Source organism: Ammospiza caudacuta, chromosome 4, assembly GCF_027887145.1.
Source record: "Ammospiza caudacuta isolate bAmmCau1 chromosome 4, bAmmCau1.pri, whole genome shotgun sequence".
Taxonomy (NCBI): domain Eukaryota; kingdom Metazoa; phylum Chordata; class Aves; order Passeriformes; family Passerellidae; genus Ammospiza; species Ammospiza caudacuta.
Window position 1 is genome coordinate 9,723,664 of NC_080596.1, and position 17,736 is coordinate 9,741,399.

A 17,736-nucleotide genomic window follows, 5' to 3' on the forward strand; every position below is an offset into this window, starting at 1 on the left:
ATAGTTAAGTTTCACTAAGTATCTCTGAAATACATTCCAAAAGTTTTTTGAACAGTTTTAAAACTTACCATTATAGCCTCGCACAGCTGACTGTATAATTGGAACAGCTACACCATCATACAACTGCTGAGTGTTGTCACTTGAGTGAAAGACACGATCTTAAAACAAAAACAAAAAAAAGGATGTGAATCCACGCTATTGCAAGTCAAAACAAGCTGTCATTCAGTATTGCTGACCTCAAATCCAGTACATTTGCATAATCATCTGCAGGTTAGCTCCAATATCAATATCATTGTAGTAGCACTAATGCAAGCTTTTAAAATTTAGTTTTAAAATAAATGTTAAACACAAAATAAAAAAAGACACAATGCACAGATAATAGACAAGTAAAAAAACCCTAAGAATTAAGAACACAGTTAAACAGTCATCCTATTTAATCCTAAAAGGTTTTGGCTAATTTATCTACAAGGATGGTAAGCCTGACAAGACAGGTTAATTGTTAAACTCCTAGCCTCGGGCATGCTTTTACTGAATCTGTATTTTGGGAAAAATATTTGTAGTGGCTACGTTCATATTAACGAGTAGAGTTGATCAGTAGGAAAAGACTCAAAGGGAGCCAGCTAGTTATGAGGATCCCACATTCACACTAGTCACTTTTGGGACTGTGTTCTCCCATACCCTTCCCCCTAAATGCTCTGGACTAGCCCTTGTTTGGTCCACTTGTCACTGGATTCCAGATCAATAAGATGTGTCCCAAAGCCAATATGGCATGAACCAGAACAGAGAAAGTAAGTTCCATCAGGAAGCTGACCTCAAAAGCACATCCCAGTGCTACCTGCACCAGAAATCCTGCGTGCCCCAATGACCCTCCTTGGGCATTACGAAGCTGGGAAGGTTGGGGGGCATTTCAAGAAGCTCAGGGCATTCACCACAGTCGACACGTTCAAGAGAACAGTAGCAAAGTTCCGCATAAGCATCTTCGTAAAGCAACTGCTTTCACATTCTTACCGTAACTAAATGTTTTGGTACCACTCACGTCGGAAACAGTATTATTCTCACTTCTCCAGTGCAGGGACACTTTATCTGAGGCATTTTCTCTAAAAGAAGAAACATTGTGTTACCTTTATTGGGCGAGGACTCTGCCCCCAAAACGCGGGCCCCTTACCCCGAACCCCTCCGGCCGCCTCCCTGCCCAGCTGTGGGGGACGGCGGCACCCAGGGCTGTGAAGAGAGCCTCCCTTGCCGGCTCACCTGGAGATGAGCGGCCGCACTCGCACGCACACCGTGACGGCGCCCTCGTCCGCCATGCCCGCTCGGGACAGGAGAAGCGGGGCCCGAACAAGAGACGGAGCCGGGAGCGCCCGCCCCAACCGCCGCCGAAGTTTGAACTGCGCCTGCAGCCGCTCCCTATTGGCCGTGAGGGACGCACGCCGTGCGTGGAGCGTACCACTCACACGAGCTGGCGGGGAGGTGAGGGGGGGCGGCCTAGGGAAGCGCGGCCAGGAGCAGTCTCCTGAGACACCTTCCCCCCCGCCCCGTCTGCCGGATGGCAGCGGCCGGGGAACCGAACGCTGTCCTCACAGCCAGAGCTGCCGGCCTTTTAAACAGCCCCAGGCTCGGTGACTGCGCTGCCTCCCTGGGCAGTCGTCCCAAGGCTGGGAGTCCTTTCCATTAAGGATTTTTTCCTAATCTACCGTGTGAACCTCCTCTGGTGTAACCTGAGGCTGCTTCCTCTTGTCGCTTGTGACTGAGGGGAAGAGGCCAACCCCCACCTGGCTACACCCTGCCGTCAGGCACTTGTATATAGGGATGAGGTCTCCCCCGAGCCTCCTCTCCTCCAGGCTAAACACCCGCAGCTCCCTAAGCGCTCCTCACGGGACTCGTGCTCCAGACCCTTCCCCGGCTCCACTGCCCTTCTCTGGATGCGATCGAGCATCCCCATGTCTCTTGCAGCGAGGCGCCGAGAACTGAGCCCAGGATTGGAGGTGCAGCCCCCAAAGTCAGTGATGAGTGGTATCACTGCCGTGCACTCAGACCCCAGTGCCTCAACAGGCTGCCCACTGACTCTGAATAGTACGGTTTTACACATAAGAGCGACATTGTCATGGGATTTCAAAAAAGGTTTATTTAAGTAAAATGTATATACGTAATGAAGTGAGGGCTAGAAAAACAGTGTGAACATCTTGTGGGTGGTAGTTCTTTGTTCAAAGCAGCATCATTTTAGGAAGCAGACTATGTTTGCTTAGTCAAACAGAAAAAGCTTTCATGCCAGTGTGGACAGGTTTAGGGGTGGGGAAGGAGAGGAATATAGCTGCAAAGAAAAGCCTACAAAAATCAAAAAAGAAGGTACACTCAAAAATAATTTCTTTTGAGGTCAGCAAAAAAATGACTACGTTATGAAAACTCTTTTTATGTTCAAACTTTTAAAACAATCTGTTTTCTTCCATATTTTAATCATCTTCCCCTTCCTCTTCTTCCTCTTCCTCAGCTTCGGCTAAGGCTTCTTCCTGCGCAGCCTTGAAAGCCAGCTCCTCTTCCACAGTGGGATCTGCTGCCTCAGTGATTCCTGGCTCACTGGGAAATTCTGCTTCTGCTGGTGGGGGCAGTGCAGGAGTGTGGCTTTCTTGATTATATTTGTGACCCCAGCCGAAGTAGATGTTCTCAAATTTCCTGAGAAAGAGAAGTGACAGATCACATGTTCACCCCCTGGCAAAATATTAGCAGAGAGACCATCAGGCATCCTTACTCTGCTGTGCAAGGAGTCACTGTGGTGCAGATATCCTATCGCAGAAGAATTTTAAGCACAGCACCTCTTTTTTTTAACTGCGCTAATGGTTATTAATACATCTTCTGTTTAAAATGATGAAGTGTCACTGCACTGCACTGTAGTACTGTGTACTGGAATGACTGTGTCGTGGAAATCTACATGGAGGTAATAACCACGTGTAGTGCAAGCAAATAAACATTAGAACCACAGAATGCAGCTGGTTTTGTAAAAAGTCCCACAAACACAAGAGTATATGTTTAAATCAAGGACTGTGCTCAAATACTAATTCAGCATTTACATCTGTTAACTTTATGCCAGCCTTTCCAATAATTAATTGTTTTCAGTCTTAAATACCTATTTACTATTGCTGTGCATATTTAAGTGGCCTTCTCCATCAGTCTCTGGAATAGCTGGAACTCAGTTAATGAATTAATAATAAAGTAACTCTGCCTGCATTAGAGAGGCACCTGTGTGTAGCACATACAGTCAGTGTTGTAATCATGTCAGGTGGACTCTCACCTGCCAGATGCAAAGGCATAAGCTCCAGGCCATCGGTTAGACTGCAGGATTGCAATTGAATATTCTGGGATCAGGTTTGTAGAAGCCTGAGCTGTCCAAGCAGGGATGTTTTTCATGCCTGGAGACAGCCAAACACATACTGTCTATGAATAAATGAACTTGATGAGCCTCTACAAAATACTTAAGCCTGAGCTACAAGACTTGCACAGAATTCAAGCAAGGTTTATGTTAAGTTGCACTACAGAAAGAGCCAGAAGTCAGAAACACTAAGTGTAGGCACTATTTTCCAACAGGTGGTTTGCATGAGGGGTAGGTTGCACAGGAATGCTGATAGATCCCCCCACGTACAGAAAAAATTCAGTAGCACTCACCCCTGGGTCTTTTGTTAAGGACTTTCTATCACTAACAGATAAATTGTATAGCTATATTTCACCTTGATTAAAGAATGGAGAGTAGAAAAATAATCAAATATTGATGTAATCTAATATTGAGGCTCCCTTATTCCTGTGATTTGCTGCAGGGATATGTTAAAAGATCTAAATTCTTATAAAAGTAATGTATATCAGTGTATGTGTGTACATATTAATTATTCCATTTACTTACAAATAAACATACATTTTTCTTTTTTCCTAAAAAGATGAGATAAAAATAGCTGAGTGTATTTCATGTAGTAAGCTGTTTTGAACTTGCAATAACATGACAAGTCTAAATTATTTTTTCCTTTTAATCTCAACAAGATGGTTGCCTAGTAAACCTGATTATTTCAGCTTTAATGTCAATACTATTAACCATTTTGCTTTTGATTTGTGAAAGAACGTGTTTACCCTAGAGAGGCAAAGTATATTGCTCCAAGAAGTGTCAGTGTTTAACTTCAAATATTTACTGCTAAATGACAACAATCCTAGTGACTCTCTATCATAAAATTCATATTCCATGAAGAATACCTTCATCTTCAGAGATCAGAGTAAGAAGGGGTTGTCCTGTTTCTTCCTGGCGCTCTTCTTCCTCCTCCTCTTCCTCCTCTTCACCTTCTTCTTCATCTTCCTCTGATTTTTGAGCAGGATTAATCCAAACACAGCGACCCTATAATTGATGTGGAAAAGTAATAAATACATGTAACAATCATTGAAAGAATGCAAGTTAAAACTAGTTAAAACAATTGACTCAGACTCACACACAGTTAAAGAATAGGGAGAAGAAAAATATATATTCCTTAACTGGAATATTGTTAACAAAATATTGTATCCTCTTGGCAGAATGTTCCCCTCATTCATTCCTGCTTACTGTTTGAGAATAACCTTATAGTGCTGTCATCAGCTTTTTGCCATTTTGTATTCTTCAGTTCCTGGCCAGTTTGGTTTATATCCTTGCTAGATTACTAGATACTGCAAACTATGGACTTATTCCTTCTTTTTAAAATATGCCTTGTTATTTGGCTGCCAGTCAGAGGAATGTAACAAAATGTTCTTAAGATTCTACTGCATACTAATTTTATTTTTTACAACTACTGTTTTGCTGGTAGTAAGTTTAAACCTTATTTCCTATAATTTGCTGTTATTTTACACTAGCATTCTTGAATTGGAAGACTGGCCATCAAATCATCCAGCAATAAAAACCAAATTAGTAATACCTCTTTCTAGCACTAGTCTGATAGAACATGCTTTAAAGATTTTTTCATTCAAATGTTTCACAGCAGAAAGTATAAAACAAAAAATTAACCAGAGGAAAACACCATGTAAATTTCATTTAGCATACAACCACAAGCTGTCTGGGTTTTAGCATCCTACCCAACAAAAGAGAATTTTAAACATTTTAATCAAATAAGGATCTCAGAGCAGAACACCTAATACAGAAGATTGCAAGAAATTATTGTTATCTATCAGGGCCTAGCTCCATACTGTTATTTAAAGACAGGCTTCAATCTCAAGCATACATCATTGGAAAAAGTACTAAATCCAGAGGGTTCCTAAATATATATATATATATATATATATACATACATAAAAATAGATGGTATATGTAAATACATGCAAGATATTTATGTACTATATAACATGTATATATGTTTTATATATATGTGTGTTATATGTTATATAACATATAAAAGTACATGTTTTATGTGTAAGATATTTTGGTATTATATATGATATAAAATGCATTTTCTATATAAAAATCTTTCAATCCAACACCATTTCTGGTGAATAGTTTGCATGTGCAGGTGAGGAGTGTCACTCACACTCTGTTACCCCACAAGCACTGCAGTGTGAGCAGCATCCAAGGCCCACGTGAGCTATGCTGGACACACCTGCTTTAGAATGCCCTTGACATGGTGTGCCCACATGGCCAGGGACTCCACCATTTCAGCCACAGGAGGAGGCTCAAACTCAGGGTTTTCTTCATATGTATCTCCTCCTTCTTCTTCTTCTTCGTCCTCTGGAAACTGGTAAAACCCAGTGGGAGAGACGTGGGTTCCCGCTGAGATTCGCGCTATCTGTGCGCGCAGGTAATTGGCCTCGTTTCCAGGAAAAGGAGGGAAGCTCACAATAGGAGCATCCAAGCGACCAGTGAAGAACTTCTTGATTTGCCTGGCACAGACAATCTGGGCTGGTGTCACTGGAGGCAACTTCACCCAGGGTTTTCCTGGCTCATTACAGACAAAATAGACATATTTATTCGTCCCAGTCCCATTTGCTTCTTTTGGGATCTCAGGTGGGGGTTTATAGGTGGACTTTGGTGGTTCAGGTTCTTTTTCCTTCTGTTCCATTTCTTCCTCACCCTCACCCATCTCTTTCTCTTCTTCTGCAACAGTTTCCTCTTCTTCCTCTTCTCTTTCCTCCTCCTCCTCTTCCCCTTCCCGTAACTGTACTTCAGCAATAATATAGTTCATTTCCAGGCCCAAAATTTTGCCCCAGAAGCGACAGGTCTGGATTGGCTGAACACTAATTAGGTTTTTAAAGGCAAGGAATATGTAATAGCATTCATCTTTGCTCAGGCCAATTCCAGCCTGTTCAAAATAAAAGGCTGTTTCCATCACATTTGGTAGAGCAGGCTCTCCCTAGGAAAGAAGATTCAGAGTTAGATAATTATACTTCACTTTCCTGTAGTGCCACTCATCATGTCAAAGTGCTTTGCAGACATTCATTCACTACTTTTTTTACTATCATTTAGAAAAATTAAAAGTCTTTTAGTGGTAAAGATGAGAAGATGAACGGCAGCTCTTAGAACGCAGGATTTCAAAATTTAAACTCCTAATTACTGCAAAATAAGGAAAGTCAGCATTCTTACACAAGATTTACAAGGGATTCAGTGCTAGGGCATGTCAGCTAAGAGGCCTTTGATGCCTGCAAATGGTGACACTGTGTTGCCTTGTGTTGTAGATAATATAGATTTTATATATTTAGGCACCAGAGCAACAACATTTCTCTGGGGTGAATGTTGCTTGGCATACTGCAGCTTGTGGGATCTCAGCACCTCAGGATGGAGGTGCAGAGAGGCCGAGACCACCCTTGGGGGGCTCGGGAGTCCTGGAATGCTGCCAGAAGTGTCTGGTGGCAGGATTTTGATCCTACACAGGAGACGAGACCTGTATGAGGACTGGGAGGAATTCACTGGGTGTATGGTGAAGGGATAAGTTAGTTAAAGTGTAAAACACAGGGTTTAGGATTTTGGTACAGGGGGGTCTAAAGAAGTAAGATGGAGGAATTGGGGTGTGTCCTGTCCTTCTTCTTCTTCTTCTTGGCCTCCATCTTCTGTGGTGGTGGTGGCACTTTGGGATTGGTTATTACTAAAAGTGCACCGGTTAATAAGGGTAGAAGGTATTGGGGAAAAAATGATAAATATTGTACACGTAACTTCGGGTATAAAGATAAGTGACCGCCCAGGGGCTTGTGCAGTGTGCCCATGGCTGACTTGCTGTGCAGACCTCTGTCGGGCTGAAAGAATATCTTTTAGATAAACAATTAATAAACACCGAGACCGAGACAAGATCAGAAGTCTCTCCTCGTCCTTTGAAGCGTCAGCTCTTCAAGGCCATCCCTGGGCCTTTCCAGGCCACCTAAACAGCACAGAAAACCTTACAAGTGGCGTCCCTGAGCTATCTCCGGTCGTCAATCAGCCGGGAGAAAAATGAAATCTACACAGCTCCCTGCAGTTTTTAAACTATTGCTCCCTCTGTTATTAAAGTCTATTGTAAGACTCCATCTGGCTTCAGTGGAAGCAGAACTAGGTCAATAATTAAGTATTTCCAGTTGCTGTACCACCCATCTCTCATTTTATGGGGGCAGGTGATCACATAACACAGACAGAGTTATTAGAAGTTGGACATGACAGGGTAGGGAATTTTGAAGAATTAGTACTAGTTTCATATGGAATTTCTCTGGATCTGACAGGTTTCTTATAAACAAGCAAGATTGATAGGATTATGAAAAAATCAGAATTCTTTTCTGAAATACCCTACCTTTTTTCCCATTTTCAGCATCTTATACTGTTAATGTAAGATACATACCAAGCTATGGAAAAAATGAAGGACTATCTCTTGTGTGGCTGGTATTTATACTCTGCAATGGTGATTCATTTGAATATATACTGGTTAACTTCATATGAAAATCAATATCTTGTTGAATGATTTCCCTTGGCTATTATAATTCTTAAATATAGTCTTTTATTTCTCATTATAAGATTTCTCATTTTTCCTTGGGTACAAATGCTTCTGCATATAAGCAACTGAATAATCAAAACTCCTGTTTTAAGAAGTGGCTTTTCAATTGTATTAGTTGTCCATGAAAACCCTATTTTGTTTTAGTTGGAGAAGGACAGGCTGGAACTGCACCAGGAGCTGGAAGAATCACAACATTCTGCATTCTGCTATTTTACAGCAGCAGCAGTGCACAATATTGTCAAAGAATATGTCAATAAGAATATATCTCCGAGAAGAATTATGTTAAAGAATATATCAAGAATTATGGTCACTTTAGGTAAAGAAACCTTCCTTTTATAAAAAGAAATTAACTTGGATGCAATATTCCGTACTGAACTGGCATATGGGAGATGTCACAAACCTTACTTTCTGTTTATCACCTCTAGAACATCTCTGATTATAACAGCTCAGGATATTAGATTTACATCAGGAAAAAATCTCAACTAAGTAAGCAGATGGGTTTTTCTTCAGAACTAGACATGGGATGAGCTCAGCCGAGAAGATGTTACACGGTGCTGTGACTGCAATTATCTGTACGGTCAGGAGAGGCAGCACTGCCGAAGAGCACAACTTCCTTTCTCCTTCCCCTTCACAGCATCTGCCCACCCCTTCCCTGGTATATCTGGTACCTGTTTCACTCTGATAATAACTCACCATTTCTTCATCTAGTTCTTCATGTTCTTCTTCTGCAGCTTCCTTGATGAACAAAGCTTTACACTTTTCTGCAGCTTCAAATGTTGGAGGGATCAGATGTTCGTCTCGAAGAGTGTCCATTTTTTTCCGAAACTGTGCCCACTTCACATCCTGGCTGATAGTCTCAATTATGTCTACTGTATTTGCGGGCTGTTCATCCAGGATCTTGGTCAGTATAGTAGCTAAATGATCATATCTGTCATATAAATGTAAATATTGTTGGCTTACTATGCAAAAGTCTTAGAAAGTTATACTTTTAGTAAAAAAAGTAAAGGCTAATCATCTGGATCTTTGGAGAAATCATTGGAACAGAAGAAAGGGGATCATGGAGCCTTGAGGCAAATTAGGGTTAAAAGTAGTCTGATTATACTTAAGAGCATTCCCATCCTCCATTTCTAGTATATAACCCCCGTCTATGAGCTGAATCTGAATTTAAACTTATTCTCAATCTTATAAATTTGTTTTTGAACTCTCTAAAAATTCCAATAGGGATTTTGTTTCTGAAAGATGTTGGACACTCGTATGCAAGTATCACTAGTGATGAAATATTGCATGTATAACATTATCCCATTCTATATGTACCTTCCTTTGTCCTTTTACCTTTCTCTCCACTCATAGTTCCTACCCTATTTGATTGTGATCCTTTTTCAGACTTACAAGTTCAGGCCAGATTTTGTGCTGGTCTTCAGTAAATAGGCTTTTGCATTCTTGATCGCCAGCATCCGGGCTTGTGCATCGGGAATCTCATCCTCATACGGGCTGTATCCGGGCTGGTCAAGACCATAACCCGGTTCGTGTGGTTGGTAAGGGCCATGCCCACCATCATAGGCATCTTCAGGGTAGGCACTATGTGGTTCGTGTGAAGGGTCTGGTTCTGGCGACGGATCCATGCTGTGCCGTGCCCCCGGTGCCCTGGGAGCCTTGTCCCGGCGCGTCTCTGGCTGATGGCTGGCGCTGGCACCTGCAGCTGCTCAGCGCCTTGCGCTGCTGGCCCTGGGGGGCCGAGGTGCACACCGGGGCTCGGTGACCGACACCGCGCTTATCGTGCTGTCCGGGGCGGCCGGCGCGTCCCCTGCGCTCGGTGCAGGTCCTGGGGCGGCTGAGTGATGCTTCCCCTCAGCCCTCGTCTTACCTCCCGCTATTCCCAGGGAGCCGGTCCCGGTTCCCACGTCTGGGGCTCAGGAGGGCGGCAGCCTGGGGCCGCGCTGGGCCGGGTGAGCAGTGTGGGAGCTGTGTCCGGAACACAGGCGGGCTCGCTGCGGCTTCCCGCGGGCCGGCCTGGCCGGGGGCTCGCTGAGGGCCCGGGGTGCGGCCCGGCCCGGCCCGGCCCGGGGACTCCGCGCGGCCCCTCAGCGGCAACGGCGGCGGCGGGCGGGGCGTCACCGGGGGAACGCGGCCGCAGGCAGGGAGGGCAGCCCGGTGACCCGCCCCAGCTGCCGCGCCCCTTGCCAGAGCGCTTTTGAGCCCTTGTTCGCTACTTTCACCGGGACCCACGGGGTGATGGCGAAAGGAAGGTGCTTGAGCCTGGTCTGTACGCGGTTCTAAGCAACCTGGTATAGTGAATGGCGCCCCTGCTTATGGCATCAGGTGAGAAGTAGGTGATGGCTAATGTCCCTTCCAACCCAAACCAGTCCTGTTCTATGAAGCCATGAAATGTTGTCAATACTTTCCCGTGAACGTTTGTGGTATGAATCTTTCAGCTGTCTGCTGAGAGCAAAAGAGTGGTTCTTCAAAAGTTTAATCTTGTTTTGAAAGGTTGTTAATTTGCCTTCATTGCTTTCATGTGTGTTTTAGTGGTGATATGCTGTTTGTAGAGTACAAGCGTTTTTCTTTTAAGAGAAAAGATTTTCTATTCCTGGATCCAAGGGTAAAAGACCCCAAGCAGTTAAGTTGGAATGAAGGTGCTTAGATAGAAAGCATAATCAGTGTTAATAAGAGAATTATAGAATCTACTGAGTTGGAAGTGGCCCATCACTTAGTCCAACTCCTGGCCTTGCACAGGACACCCTGAGAGTCACACCATGTGCCCCAGTGCATTGTCCAAATGCTTTGTGAACTCAGACAGATTCAGTGCTGTTACCACTTCCCCAGGAAGCTTGTTTCAATGTTCAACCACCCTCTGGGTGGAAAACTTTTTCTTAGTATCTGACCTAAACCTCCCCTGACTCAGCTCCATGCTGTTTCTTCCAGTCCTGTCACAGGTCAAGAAAGTGAAGAATTAAGGCAACAGGTGGCCATAATCTGAGTTAACTTTTGTTTGCAACGGTATTCAAACTGTTTAAAGAATTGGTGTTATTTCCCATTGTCCTACTTTGATTTCCTTGGTAAAGGATTCGGTCTGTTTCTCCAAGGCAGGTCTGTTTTGCCAGTGACAGTAATAGGTGAATGATCTTCCTGCTCTCATCTTGACCTGTTGTGTTTCTTCTCCAGTTCAAAAGAGGGAGTGATAGAAAATCAGCTTTGGGGGGCACCTGTCATCCAGCCAAGGTGAAACCAATACAGTGCTGTAAAAATCTCAGCTGAGTGCCCTGTGGATGTTATAAGTTGTGTTAAATAAAGTAGTGCAATACCTGAACTGTAAAATACACTTCTCTGTCATTGATGGATCAGTTAATGTAACTTTTAAAAAGTATGGTTTATTTTGGATATAAATAATATTATTTATGATATTATTTATTAGAAGCAACCAGAAAAAAAAAAAAAAAAGAAATAGCTATGGCAAACTTCTGTTACATTCCGAGAGAGTAAATGCTAGAAGTATCATTGAGGAATCTGACCCATTGTGGAGGAGCAGCAGAACATACTTTTCCATATCCTTAACAAGGATCAAGAACTAAAAAGTTTCTGCATTCTGTTCCTATAATTCCAACAGGTAAGACATGGTAAAAAAACTTGGTTCTGCTGGGTTTCTACTTGTAGAGGTTTTTTAATGGATCTTTGCAAGGAATGTGCCCAGGCACTTTTGCAGAACTTGCCCATTGACTGCAGAGGGCGATACAGTACTTGCAAATTACTTGTGGATTCCTTTTTATTTGAGTTCCGTATCTTATATTTGGAGGGAAAATTTGTTTAGTACTTAAATTCTATTAAAACCATATGAACTAAGTTAGCTTTCTGCTTGTGTGCTGAAAGCAGTAGCTGCTCAAGAAAAGGCAAGTGCTTTGTCTTTTCAATTTTATTCAGCAAAGAAAGAAAACTGGGGCCACCTATATTGCAGTTGTTTAAGTTAGGATACATGTGAAATGTGCAAGGGACCAGGATAGGTAACTCATCAGTGCAGAAGGACGTTTCACCAAGGTGCTATGATGGTCTTTTGTTGATAGACAAAAGTAGGAAATGGATATGTGCAGTACTGCAGCATAATCATACTCTGATCATTGTCAGTAGCATGGGTTAATTAGCAGAACAGTAACTGAAGTAGTAATGCTTTCCCTTTCCAAAGGAGGTTTGTATTGTCTCTGCTGTGGCCAGGTAGCCATTGTTTCTTGTCCAGTGGAATCAATTCTGCTTTTCAGTAGGCTTTTTTTTTCCCTAAACTGAACTCCTACCTGTTACTGGCTTTGAAATGGAGGTCCAAAAAAAGTTGCACATGGAACTGGACAGCTGTCACATTTCCATACAGGTTAATTTGTGAATTTTGCACTGGGAAGGGAATAACAGGCATAGTGAAGAAGGACTATCAGCTGATAGTCCTTCTCTGCTCTATTGATTTCTTTGCAAACAAGTATTGAATGGAAAAGCCCAGATTCAGGTCTTTGAATGTGTTCTTAGAAGAATGCCTTCATCTCCAGACCACTAAGTAGCATCTGTAAGTAATGAGGTGAAGCTGGTTTCTCTGTGTAGCTGGCAAGGCAAATTTAACTCAATTCCAGCCTATATAATAGGAAGCAGCTGCTGTTGCTTTCTGCTCTGAGCTTGTTCCATCAAGTAGTTGCAGGTGGGGTGGCAGCTCTTTTAAAAGGATGGCATAATGAGTAGGTTCTTGTTGGCTTTCCCATGGCATAGGTTTCAAACTGCATGCTGTGGTCAAGACTCCAGTTCCTGAGGGTCTGAAGATTGTCTTCAGCTTTTCCTTTTCACTGTGTTTAGGGAAATTAATATGCTTTTTCTGACTGCTTCCAAATGACTTCAAGAGGAAAGGTACTTGAAAAGTACAGATCTTGTCTTGCTACCTTTGTTTATTCTTGTTAAAAGTCTATTAACTACATAACTTATTTTTATTCTCTTTTTCATAGTTTTCCATTGAGTCAAAGTTCTTCTTTGTATGTCACTTCTAATAGCAATTTCCTGCTAAATATCTAAGGAAGTTCTTGTATCTGTAAAAGTAAATATTAGTCCCCAAATCTTAAATGTTTATGGTGCAGAGAGGAAAAGATATTCATACAAGTTCTCCTTAAAATATGGCAAACTTTTTTCTGTTGGTTCCAAAGTTTTCACAGAGTCATTACTGCAGGCATACATCTTTCTTCTCTCATAGGGAGATTGATTCTTTCATTTTCTTTGGGCTGTGTGCTGAAGTCAAACTGTATTCCTCAGGTGGTCACAGACATTAGATTAGCACTGGCAGTCTGAGATGCTTTTCTATATGAGAGCTTTTCAATATTACTGGAAAGCTGAGAGACCATCATCCTTCTGGCACAGGACTGATAGGAAATGCATTTGGTGCTCTGAAGGAAATAATAATGATTTTTGGAGATCTAGTGCTGGCTTTTACTCTTATTGAAGTCAGCAGAAGCTTTGCTGTTGACCTCTGTGAAAGTGAGATTAGGTCCTTTGTTATTTCATTTTCATGTTTCAACATAGGTGAGGATATATGCTGGGAGACAAACTGGGTTTAATTCTGACTTAGGGTGGAGAGTTTCTGTGGTTAATGTGGAGTGTGACTTTGCATCCTGATGTGTGAATTCTGTATTTTACATTCCCTGAGTTCAAAAAATCACTACAAGTTACAGGTGGTGATGCAGTGGCAGCAGCATTGGCATGGACCAGGGAAGTTTCAAGGGGAAGAACTTTTTTTAGTCACCTGGTAATCTGAGTTCTAAAGCTTTGTTGTAAGGTAAGCTTTTGTTCAAACTATGTTATTACAGCAACATGGTGCGGATTCTTTTAGGAGAAGTGCAGGAAATTGATGCTGATAGTATTTTTAGACTCTGGCATGTCAAGTCTTTGGGTATGTCATTTCTATTGCTGAAGATAGTGGCATTTCTCTGGCTTTGGTCACTGTATAACTGGCTAAAAATTGCATGGGACATCATGATTAGTGTCTCATGGAATGCTGTGTGTCTAATTTATAATTATTTTCATTGATGTATCATTTCTTACCTGCTGGTACTATCAGAGCATGGTGGGTTTTGATACTTAGGAGGAGAAAGCTGAATTTTTTGGCAAAGAGGGTATGGCAGTTGTGCATCAAACTTTTAAGTAAATGCTGAGTTTAACCACTTCCAGCTGAGGTGCTTTGTGCTGGTGCTCAGAGCTGTCTGTTTCCTACAAGTCTCTTAGATCACAACTGCAGATTTTGGAGTTGTGTGACACTTTCTGGGGTGGGAAGAAAGGCAGAGTGATTCTTGCTGGTATGTTACAGACGTGATATAGGGTTCAAATGGGCCTGTTTTGGATCCGCATAGGGCCAGCTCAGCTTCTGCTACATGTTTTTGTCAACTGGTGTGCAGGGAATTCTGAATGTCTTGGTAGGATGGGATTTTCCTTCAGAAAGTTCTGATTATGCATAACTGTTTGTTGCAGGACTGTTCACCTCAACTGAACCTGTGGTTCATGTTGAGGACACCCAGTTGGTTCCTCAGAGCAGTATAGATCCTAAAGATCATTGTGTTGCAACAGTGCAAAACCGGACTATGGGAGTTTAGGATCTTTGCTGCAGCAGTAATGTGGTGGAATTAACTTCAAATAACCTCCTCTGCTTGTAGGCTTGTGAAACCTTACCAGGCTTGTTTTCTCCTTGCTGTGCATGTGAATTTCTCCTTTACAGGGGCATGCGAGAGGGAAGGGGAGGTTTTGTTCATTGTGGAAATTCTTGGCGATTTTGTTTCAGTGAAGAGTCAATTAATTGTCATTACTGGAAGGAAGGTTCACTTTTTGCTTTGCAGATCTGGAACTTCTGCTGTATTTCTGAGAGTTGTATTTTATATTTATTAGATACTGTGTTCAATTTACAATGTTTATGTATAAAGGTTTTATTCTTACATGAAGCTGAGCAAGTGCAAGTACTTCAAGATGATTAAAAACTTCATTCCTTATTTTGGTTTTCCCTAGTTGTGTGTCACAGCACTTTCATTGCAGAGAGAATGGATTCTTTCATTTCCTCCACTACTATGGTAAGCCCTCTAGTCTGCAGCAGTGGTGTAGAACAGGGTGTAATGATTCAGCGATATTTTACCAAAACTATCTAAATCATGGGGAAATAGAGAACCAGTCCTGTCACCTTCCCCTTTCAGATTGTTAGGAGGAGGGGAGAAGCATATTCTTTGCTATTTATCAAATAATTATAAAGTAAATATTCTCAAACCAGAATCCTTCAGAAGTGTAGATGGAATTGTTTCCATTGGAAACTGGAAATAAATGGCTACAGGGTTTTGTGGAAGTTAGGGATATATAGAAGAGGTTTAAGTATTTCAATAGCATTCGTCACATGTAAGTTCAGCTTAATTCTTAACAGGAGGAGCTTGCCATGTTAGACTCCATGAATATGACATTCTACTCAAAAATCCATTTTCATATTGCAGTCCTGTCATGAAATTCATGCTACTGAATATGACTTTAAAATCATTCAACTTTTCAGGCCATGTTGCTTTTCAACAAACACCCAATCAAGTTGTCCTATATTACAGTGTTTTGACTGTGTGATGTATAATAATGAACGTGTTTGAGGATAGCACTATAGTCAAAATAGTGTGCTTAAATTATATTCACTGAGTTAATAATGCAATTGCATTCTTAATTGGAAATAATACTCAAAGCGTAATGGGGAAGTAAGCCTATAAAGTTGACTTTGGTTTCCACTAAAGAGAAATCCATCTTTATCCTTGAGCTTTCATGAAATGCCATTAGATCAGTAATTTTATCTGGAAATAATTTCTACAAATTCAAATAGTCTTTCTTTGTAAATTTGATGTCTGTGATCAGTATCCATTGTTGCAGACAATTTTGTCCCATTTTCTTTTTTCCAGACTTGTAGAACTTCCTGTAAACAATCTTCTCCTAGTAACAAACATGCTCACTTGAAAACTGCTTTTGTTTTCTTCTTTGTTTTCCTTTTTATTATGTTGGATACGGCTTTTATTTTCAGTTAGTTGTTTAGTCACCATGTCCTTTTTCTCCTCTATGAAAAGCACAAGATAAACAAAGCAAAAATTTGCATCAGCCTTCGAAGTACTATATTTAGGGGAAGTAAACAGGAGTACATATGAAGTGTCTCAGAGATGTTTCTCCTTACTTTATATTAACAACTTTGCAATGTCTTGTCTTTCCATCCTGTTTTACATATAAATACATTTTCCATAGAAAATACAGTGTGAATTTAGATAGTACTGCAGATTCTGTTAGTCTGTTTTTCTTGAAAAATATTTATAGAGCCATTCTAAACAGTATGTTGCTCACGTGCATTTGAAACTTGTTTCCATCTATGCTTTGTTGATGCAAACAGCTTCTTTAGCTGCCAGTGTTAATAAGTGTTCAAAGCATTCATATTAAACCATAACTTTTTTTTTTGCATTCCTTTGTCAAAATATGAAAAAACATTGTTTCCAGGTAATAAAATGTAAGAGCATCGGAAAATGCGCGCTTAAGTATGTAACACTTTGGGGCTGTGATATTTCACTTACAGCTGTCTGGAGTGAGACTGAGAACTCTTTGATCCTTGGAGTTAGCATGCGTGGGGTAGAACGTTTGGAATTTAAAAAGACATTACAATCCATGCATTGAGCAAGGATTGCTTAAGTGAATGATTGGGAAATTGTCATCGTATGCTATAAATTATCTTCAGACTTTAGTCACCTTTCCTATAACAGAAAGGGATCACGATTATCTGTTTCAGACTCCAGATTTATTGATCTTTTGCTGAAGGAGAAGACAACTTTCTGCCTTTTCCTTTATTGTCCAAAGAAATGAGTAGGGCTTGTTTTCTGAGGAACAGGTGCTGGGGCACAAACCCCTTATGTTTGTTATGTTTGCCTGGGTAGAGCTCACTAGGGGAGGGACCTGAATTCAGCTCCCTTCAGGCTAAGACTCAAACCATATTCCTCTCATCTAAACAAGGAACTGGATCTGTTGGAAGGGACTTGGGTACACTCCAAAATTCTGCTAACCTTTTCCTAACTTAATATTCCAAGTTGTTCTTTTCATCTTTGAAGTGAAACCATGACCTTGGACTACAGGTATGAGTGATTTCTTAGGAGATTCCAGTACCACCAGTGACAAGATGAAAACAATGAATGCTTATACTTGACAGCCAACAGTGGTTTTCCAGGATACAGTCATAACTGTAAGGAGAAAACATGGGGAGCAAAAAGTCCAGGCAATAAAATAATAAGGAATTTAGGTCCAAGCACTGTCTGTGAGTCCAGCAGTGGTTTGCTTCCTGAAGTGACCATGATTTCATTCAGAAAGCCAAACTGCCTTGTATAGTTCCTTAGTTATCTCAGAGAGACAGTTATGGCTCAAAAATCTTGTCTGAAAGGAATCTGCATTATGTTTTTTTCATTTATGATATTTCACAGAAGGACATACTAAGCTCATGCATTAAAAAAAACCTAGCTTTTTTGTACAGACATAAATAAGTGTGAAGCAATAAGAATGATGCTTTGAGTTTAAAAAAAGAAAGCCATGCCTCTTACTTACAATGTGGTGTAGTTACAGATGAAAATAAATCATAACAGGAAAACTTGCAGCAGTCTCAACATGCCTGCTACCTTGCATTTCCATTCTTGTTGACAGCTCATGGTAATTGGTGCTTTGGGTTGAGATAATTATTAAAAAATACTACTGAGTATTGTGAGGTGCTGTTTTACCTGCTGCTTTGAGACAAGCATCAAAACATTTGTGA

General features: G+C 41.4%; 2 protein-coding genes across 3 annotated transcripts in view; both read right to left on the bottom strand.

The window, feature by feature from the left end:
* CENPE (centromere protein E) overlaps positions 1-1,360 on the bottom strand; it is a 37,783-nt gene extending 36,423 nt beyond the window's left edge. For both annotated transcript variants that reach the window (XM_058803347.1, XM_058803346.1), the window contains exons 1-3: positions 1,252-1,360; positions 1,009-1,097; positions 69-158 (exon numbers count right to left, since the gene is read on the bottom strand). In XM_058803347.1, the coding sequence (XP_058659330.1) occupies positions 69-158; positions 1,009-1,097; positions 1,252-1,307 (235 nt within the window). In that variant the 5' untranslated portion in view covers positions 1,308-1,360. The remainder of the gene's footprint in view (positions 1-68; positions 159-1,008; positions 1,098-1,251) is intronic.
* Positions 1,361-2,450: 1,090 nt separating this feature from the next.
* On the bottom strand, positions 2,451-9,565 carry LOC131556844 (radial spoke head protein 4 homolog A-like). Its single transcript, XM_058803738.1, has 6 exons — positions 9,333-9,565; positions 8,637-8,871; positions 5,592-6,341; positions 4,231-4,369; positions 3,287-3,404; positions 2,451-2,670 (listed from the first exon to the last, which is right to left on the bottom strand). Exons 1-6 carry the CDS (start codon positions 9,563-9,565, stop codon positions 2,451-2,453), a joined length of 1,695 nt encoding a protein of 564 aa, XP_058659721.1.
* Between the last annotated feature and the right edge of the window lie 8,171 nt (positions 9,566-17,736).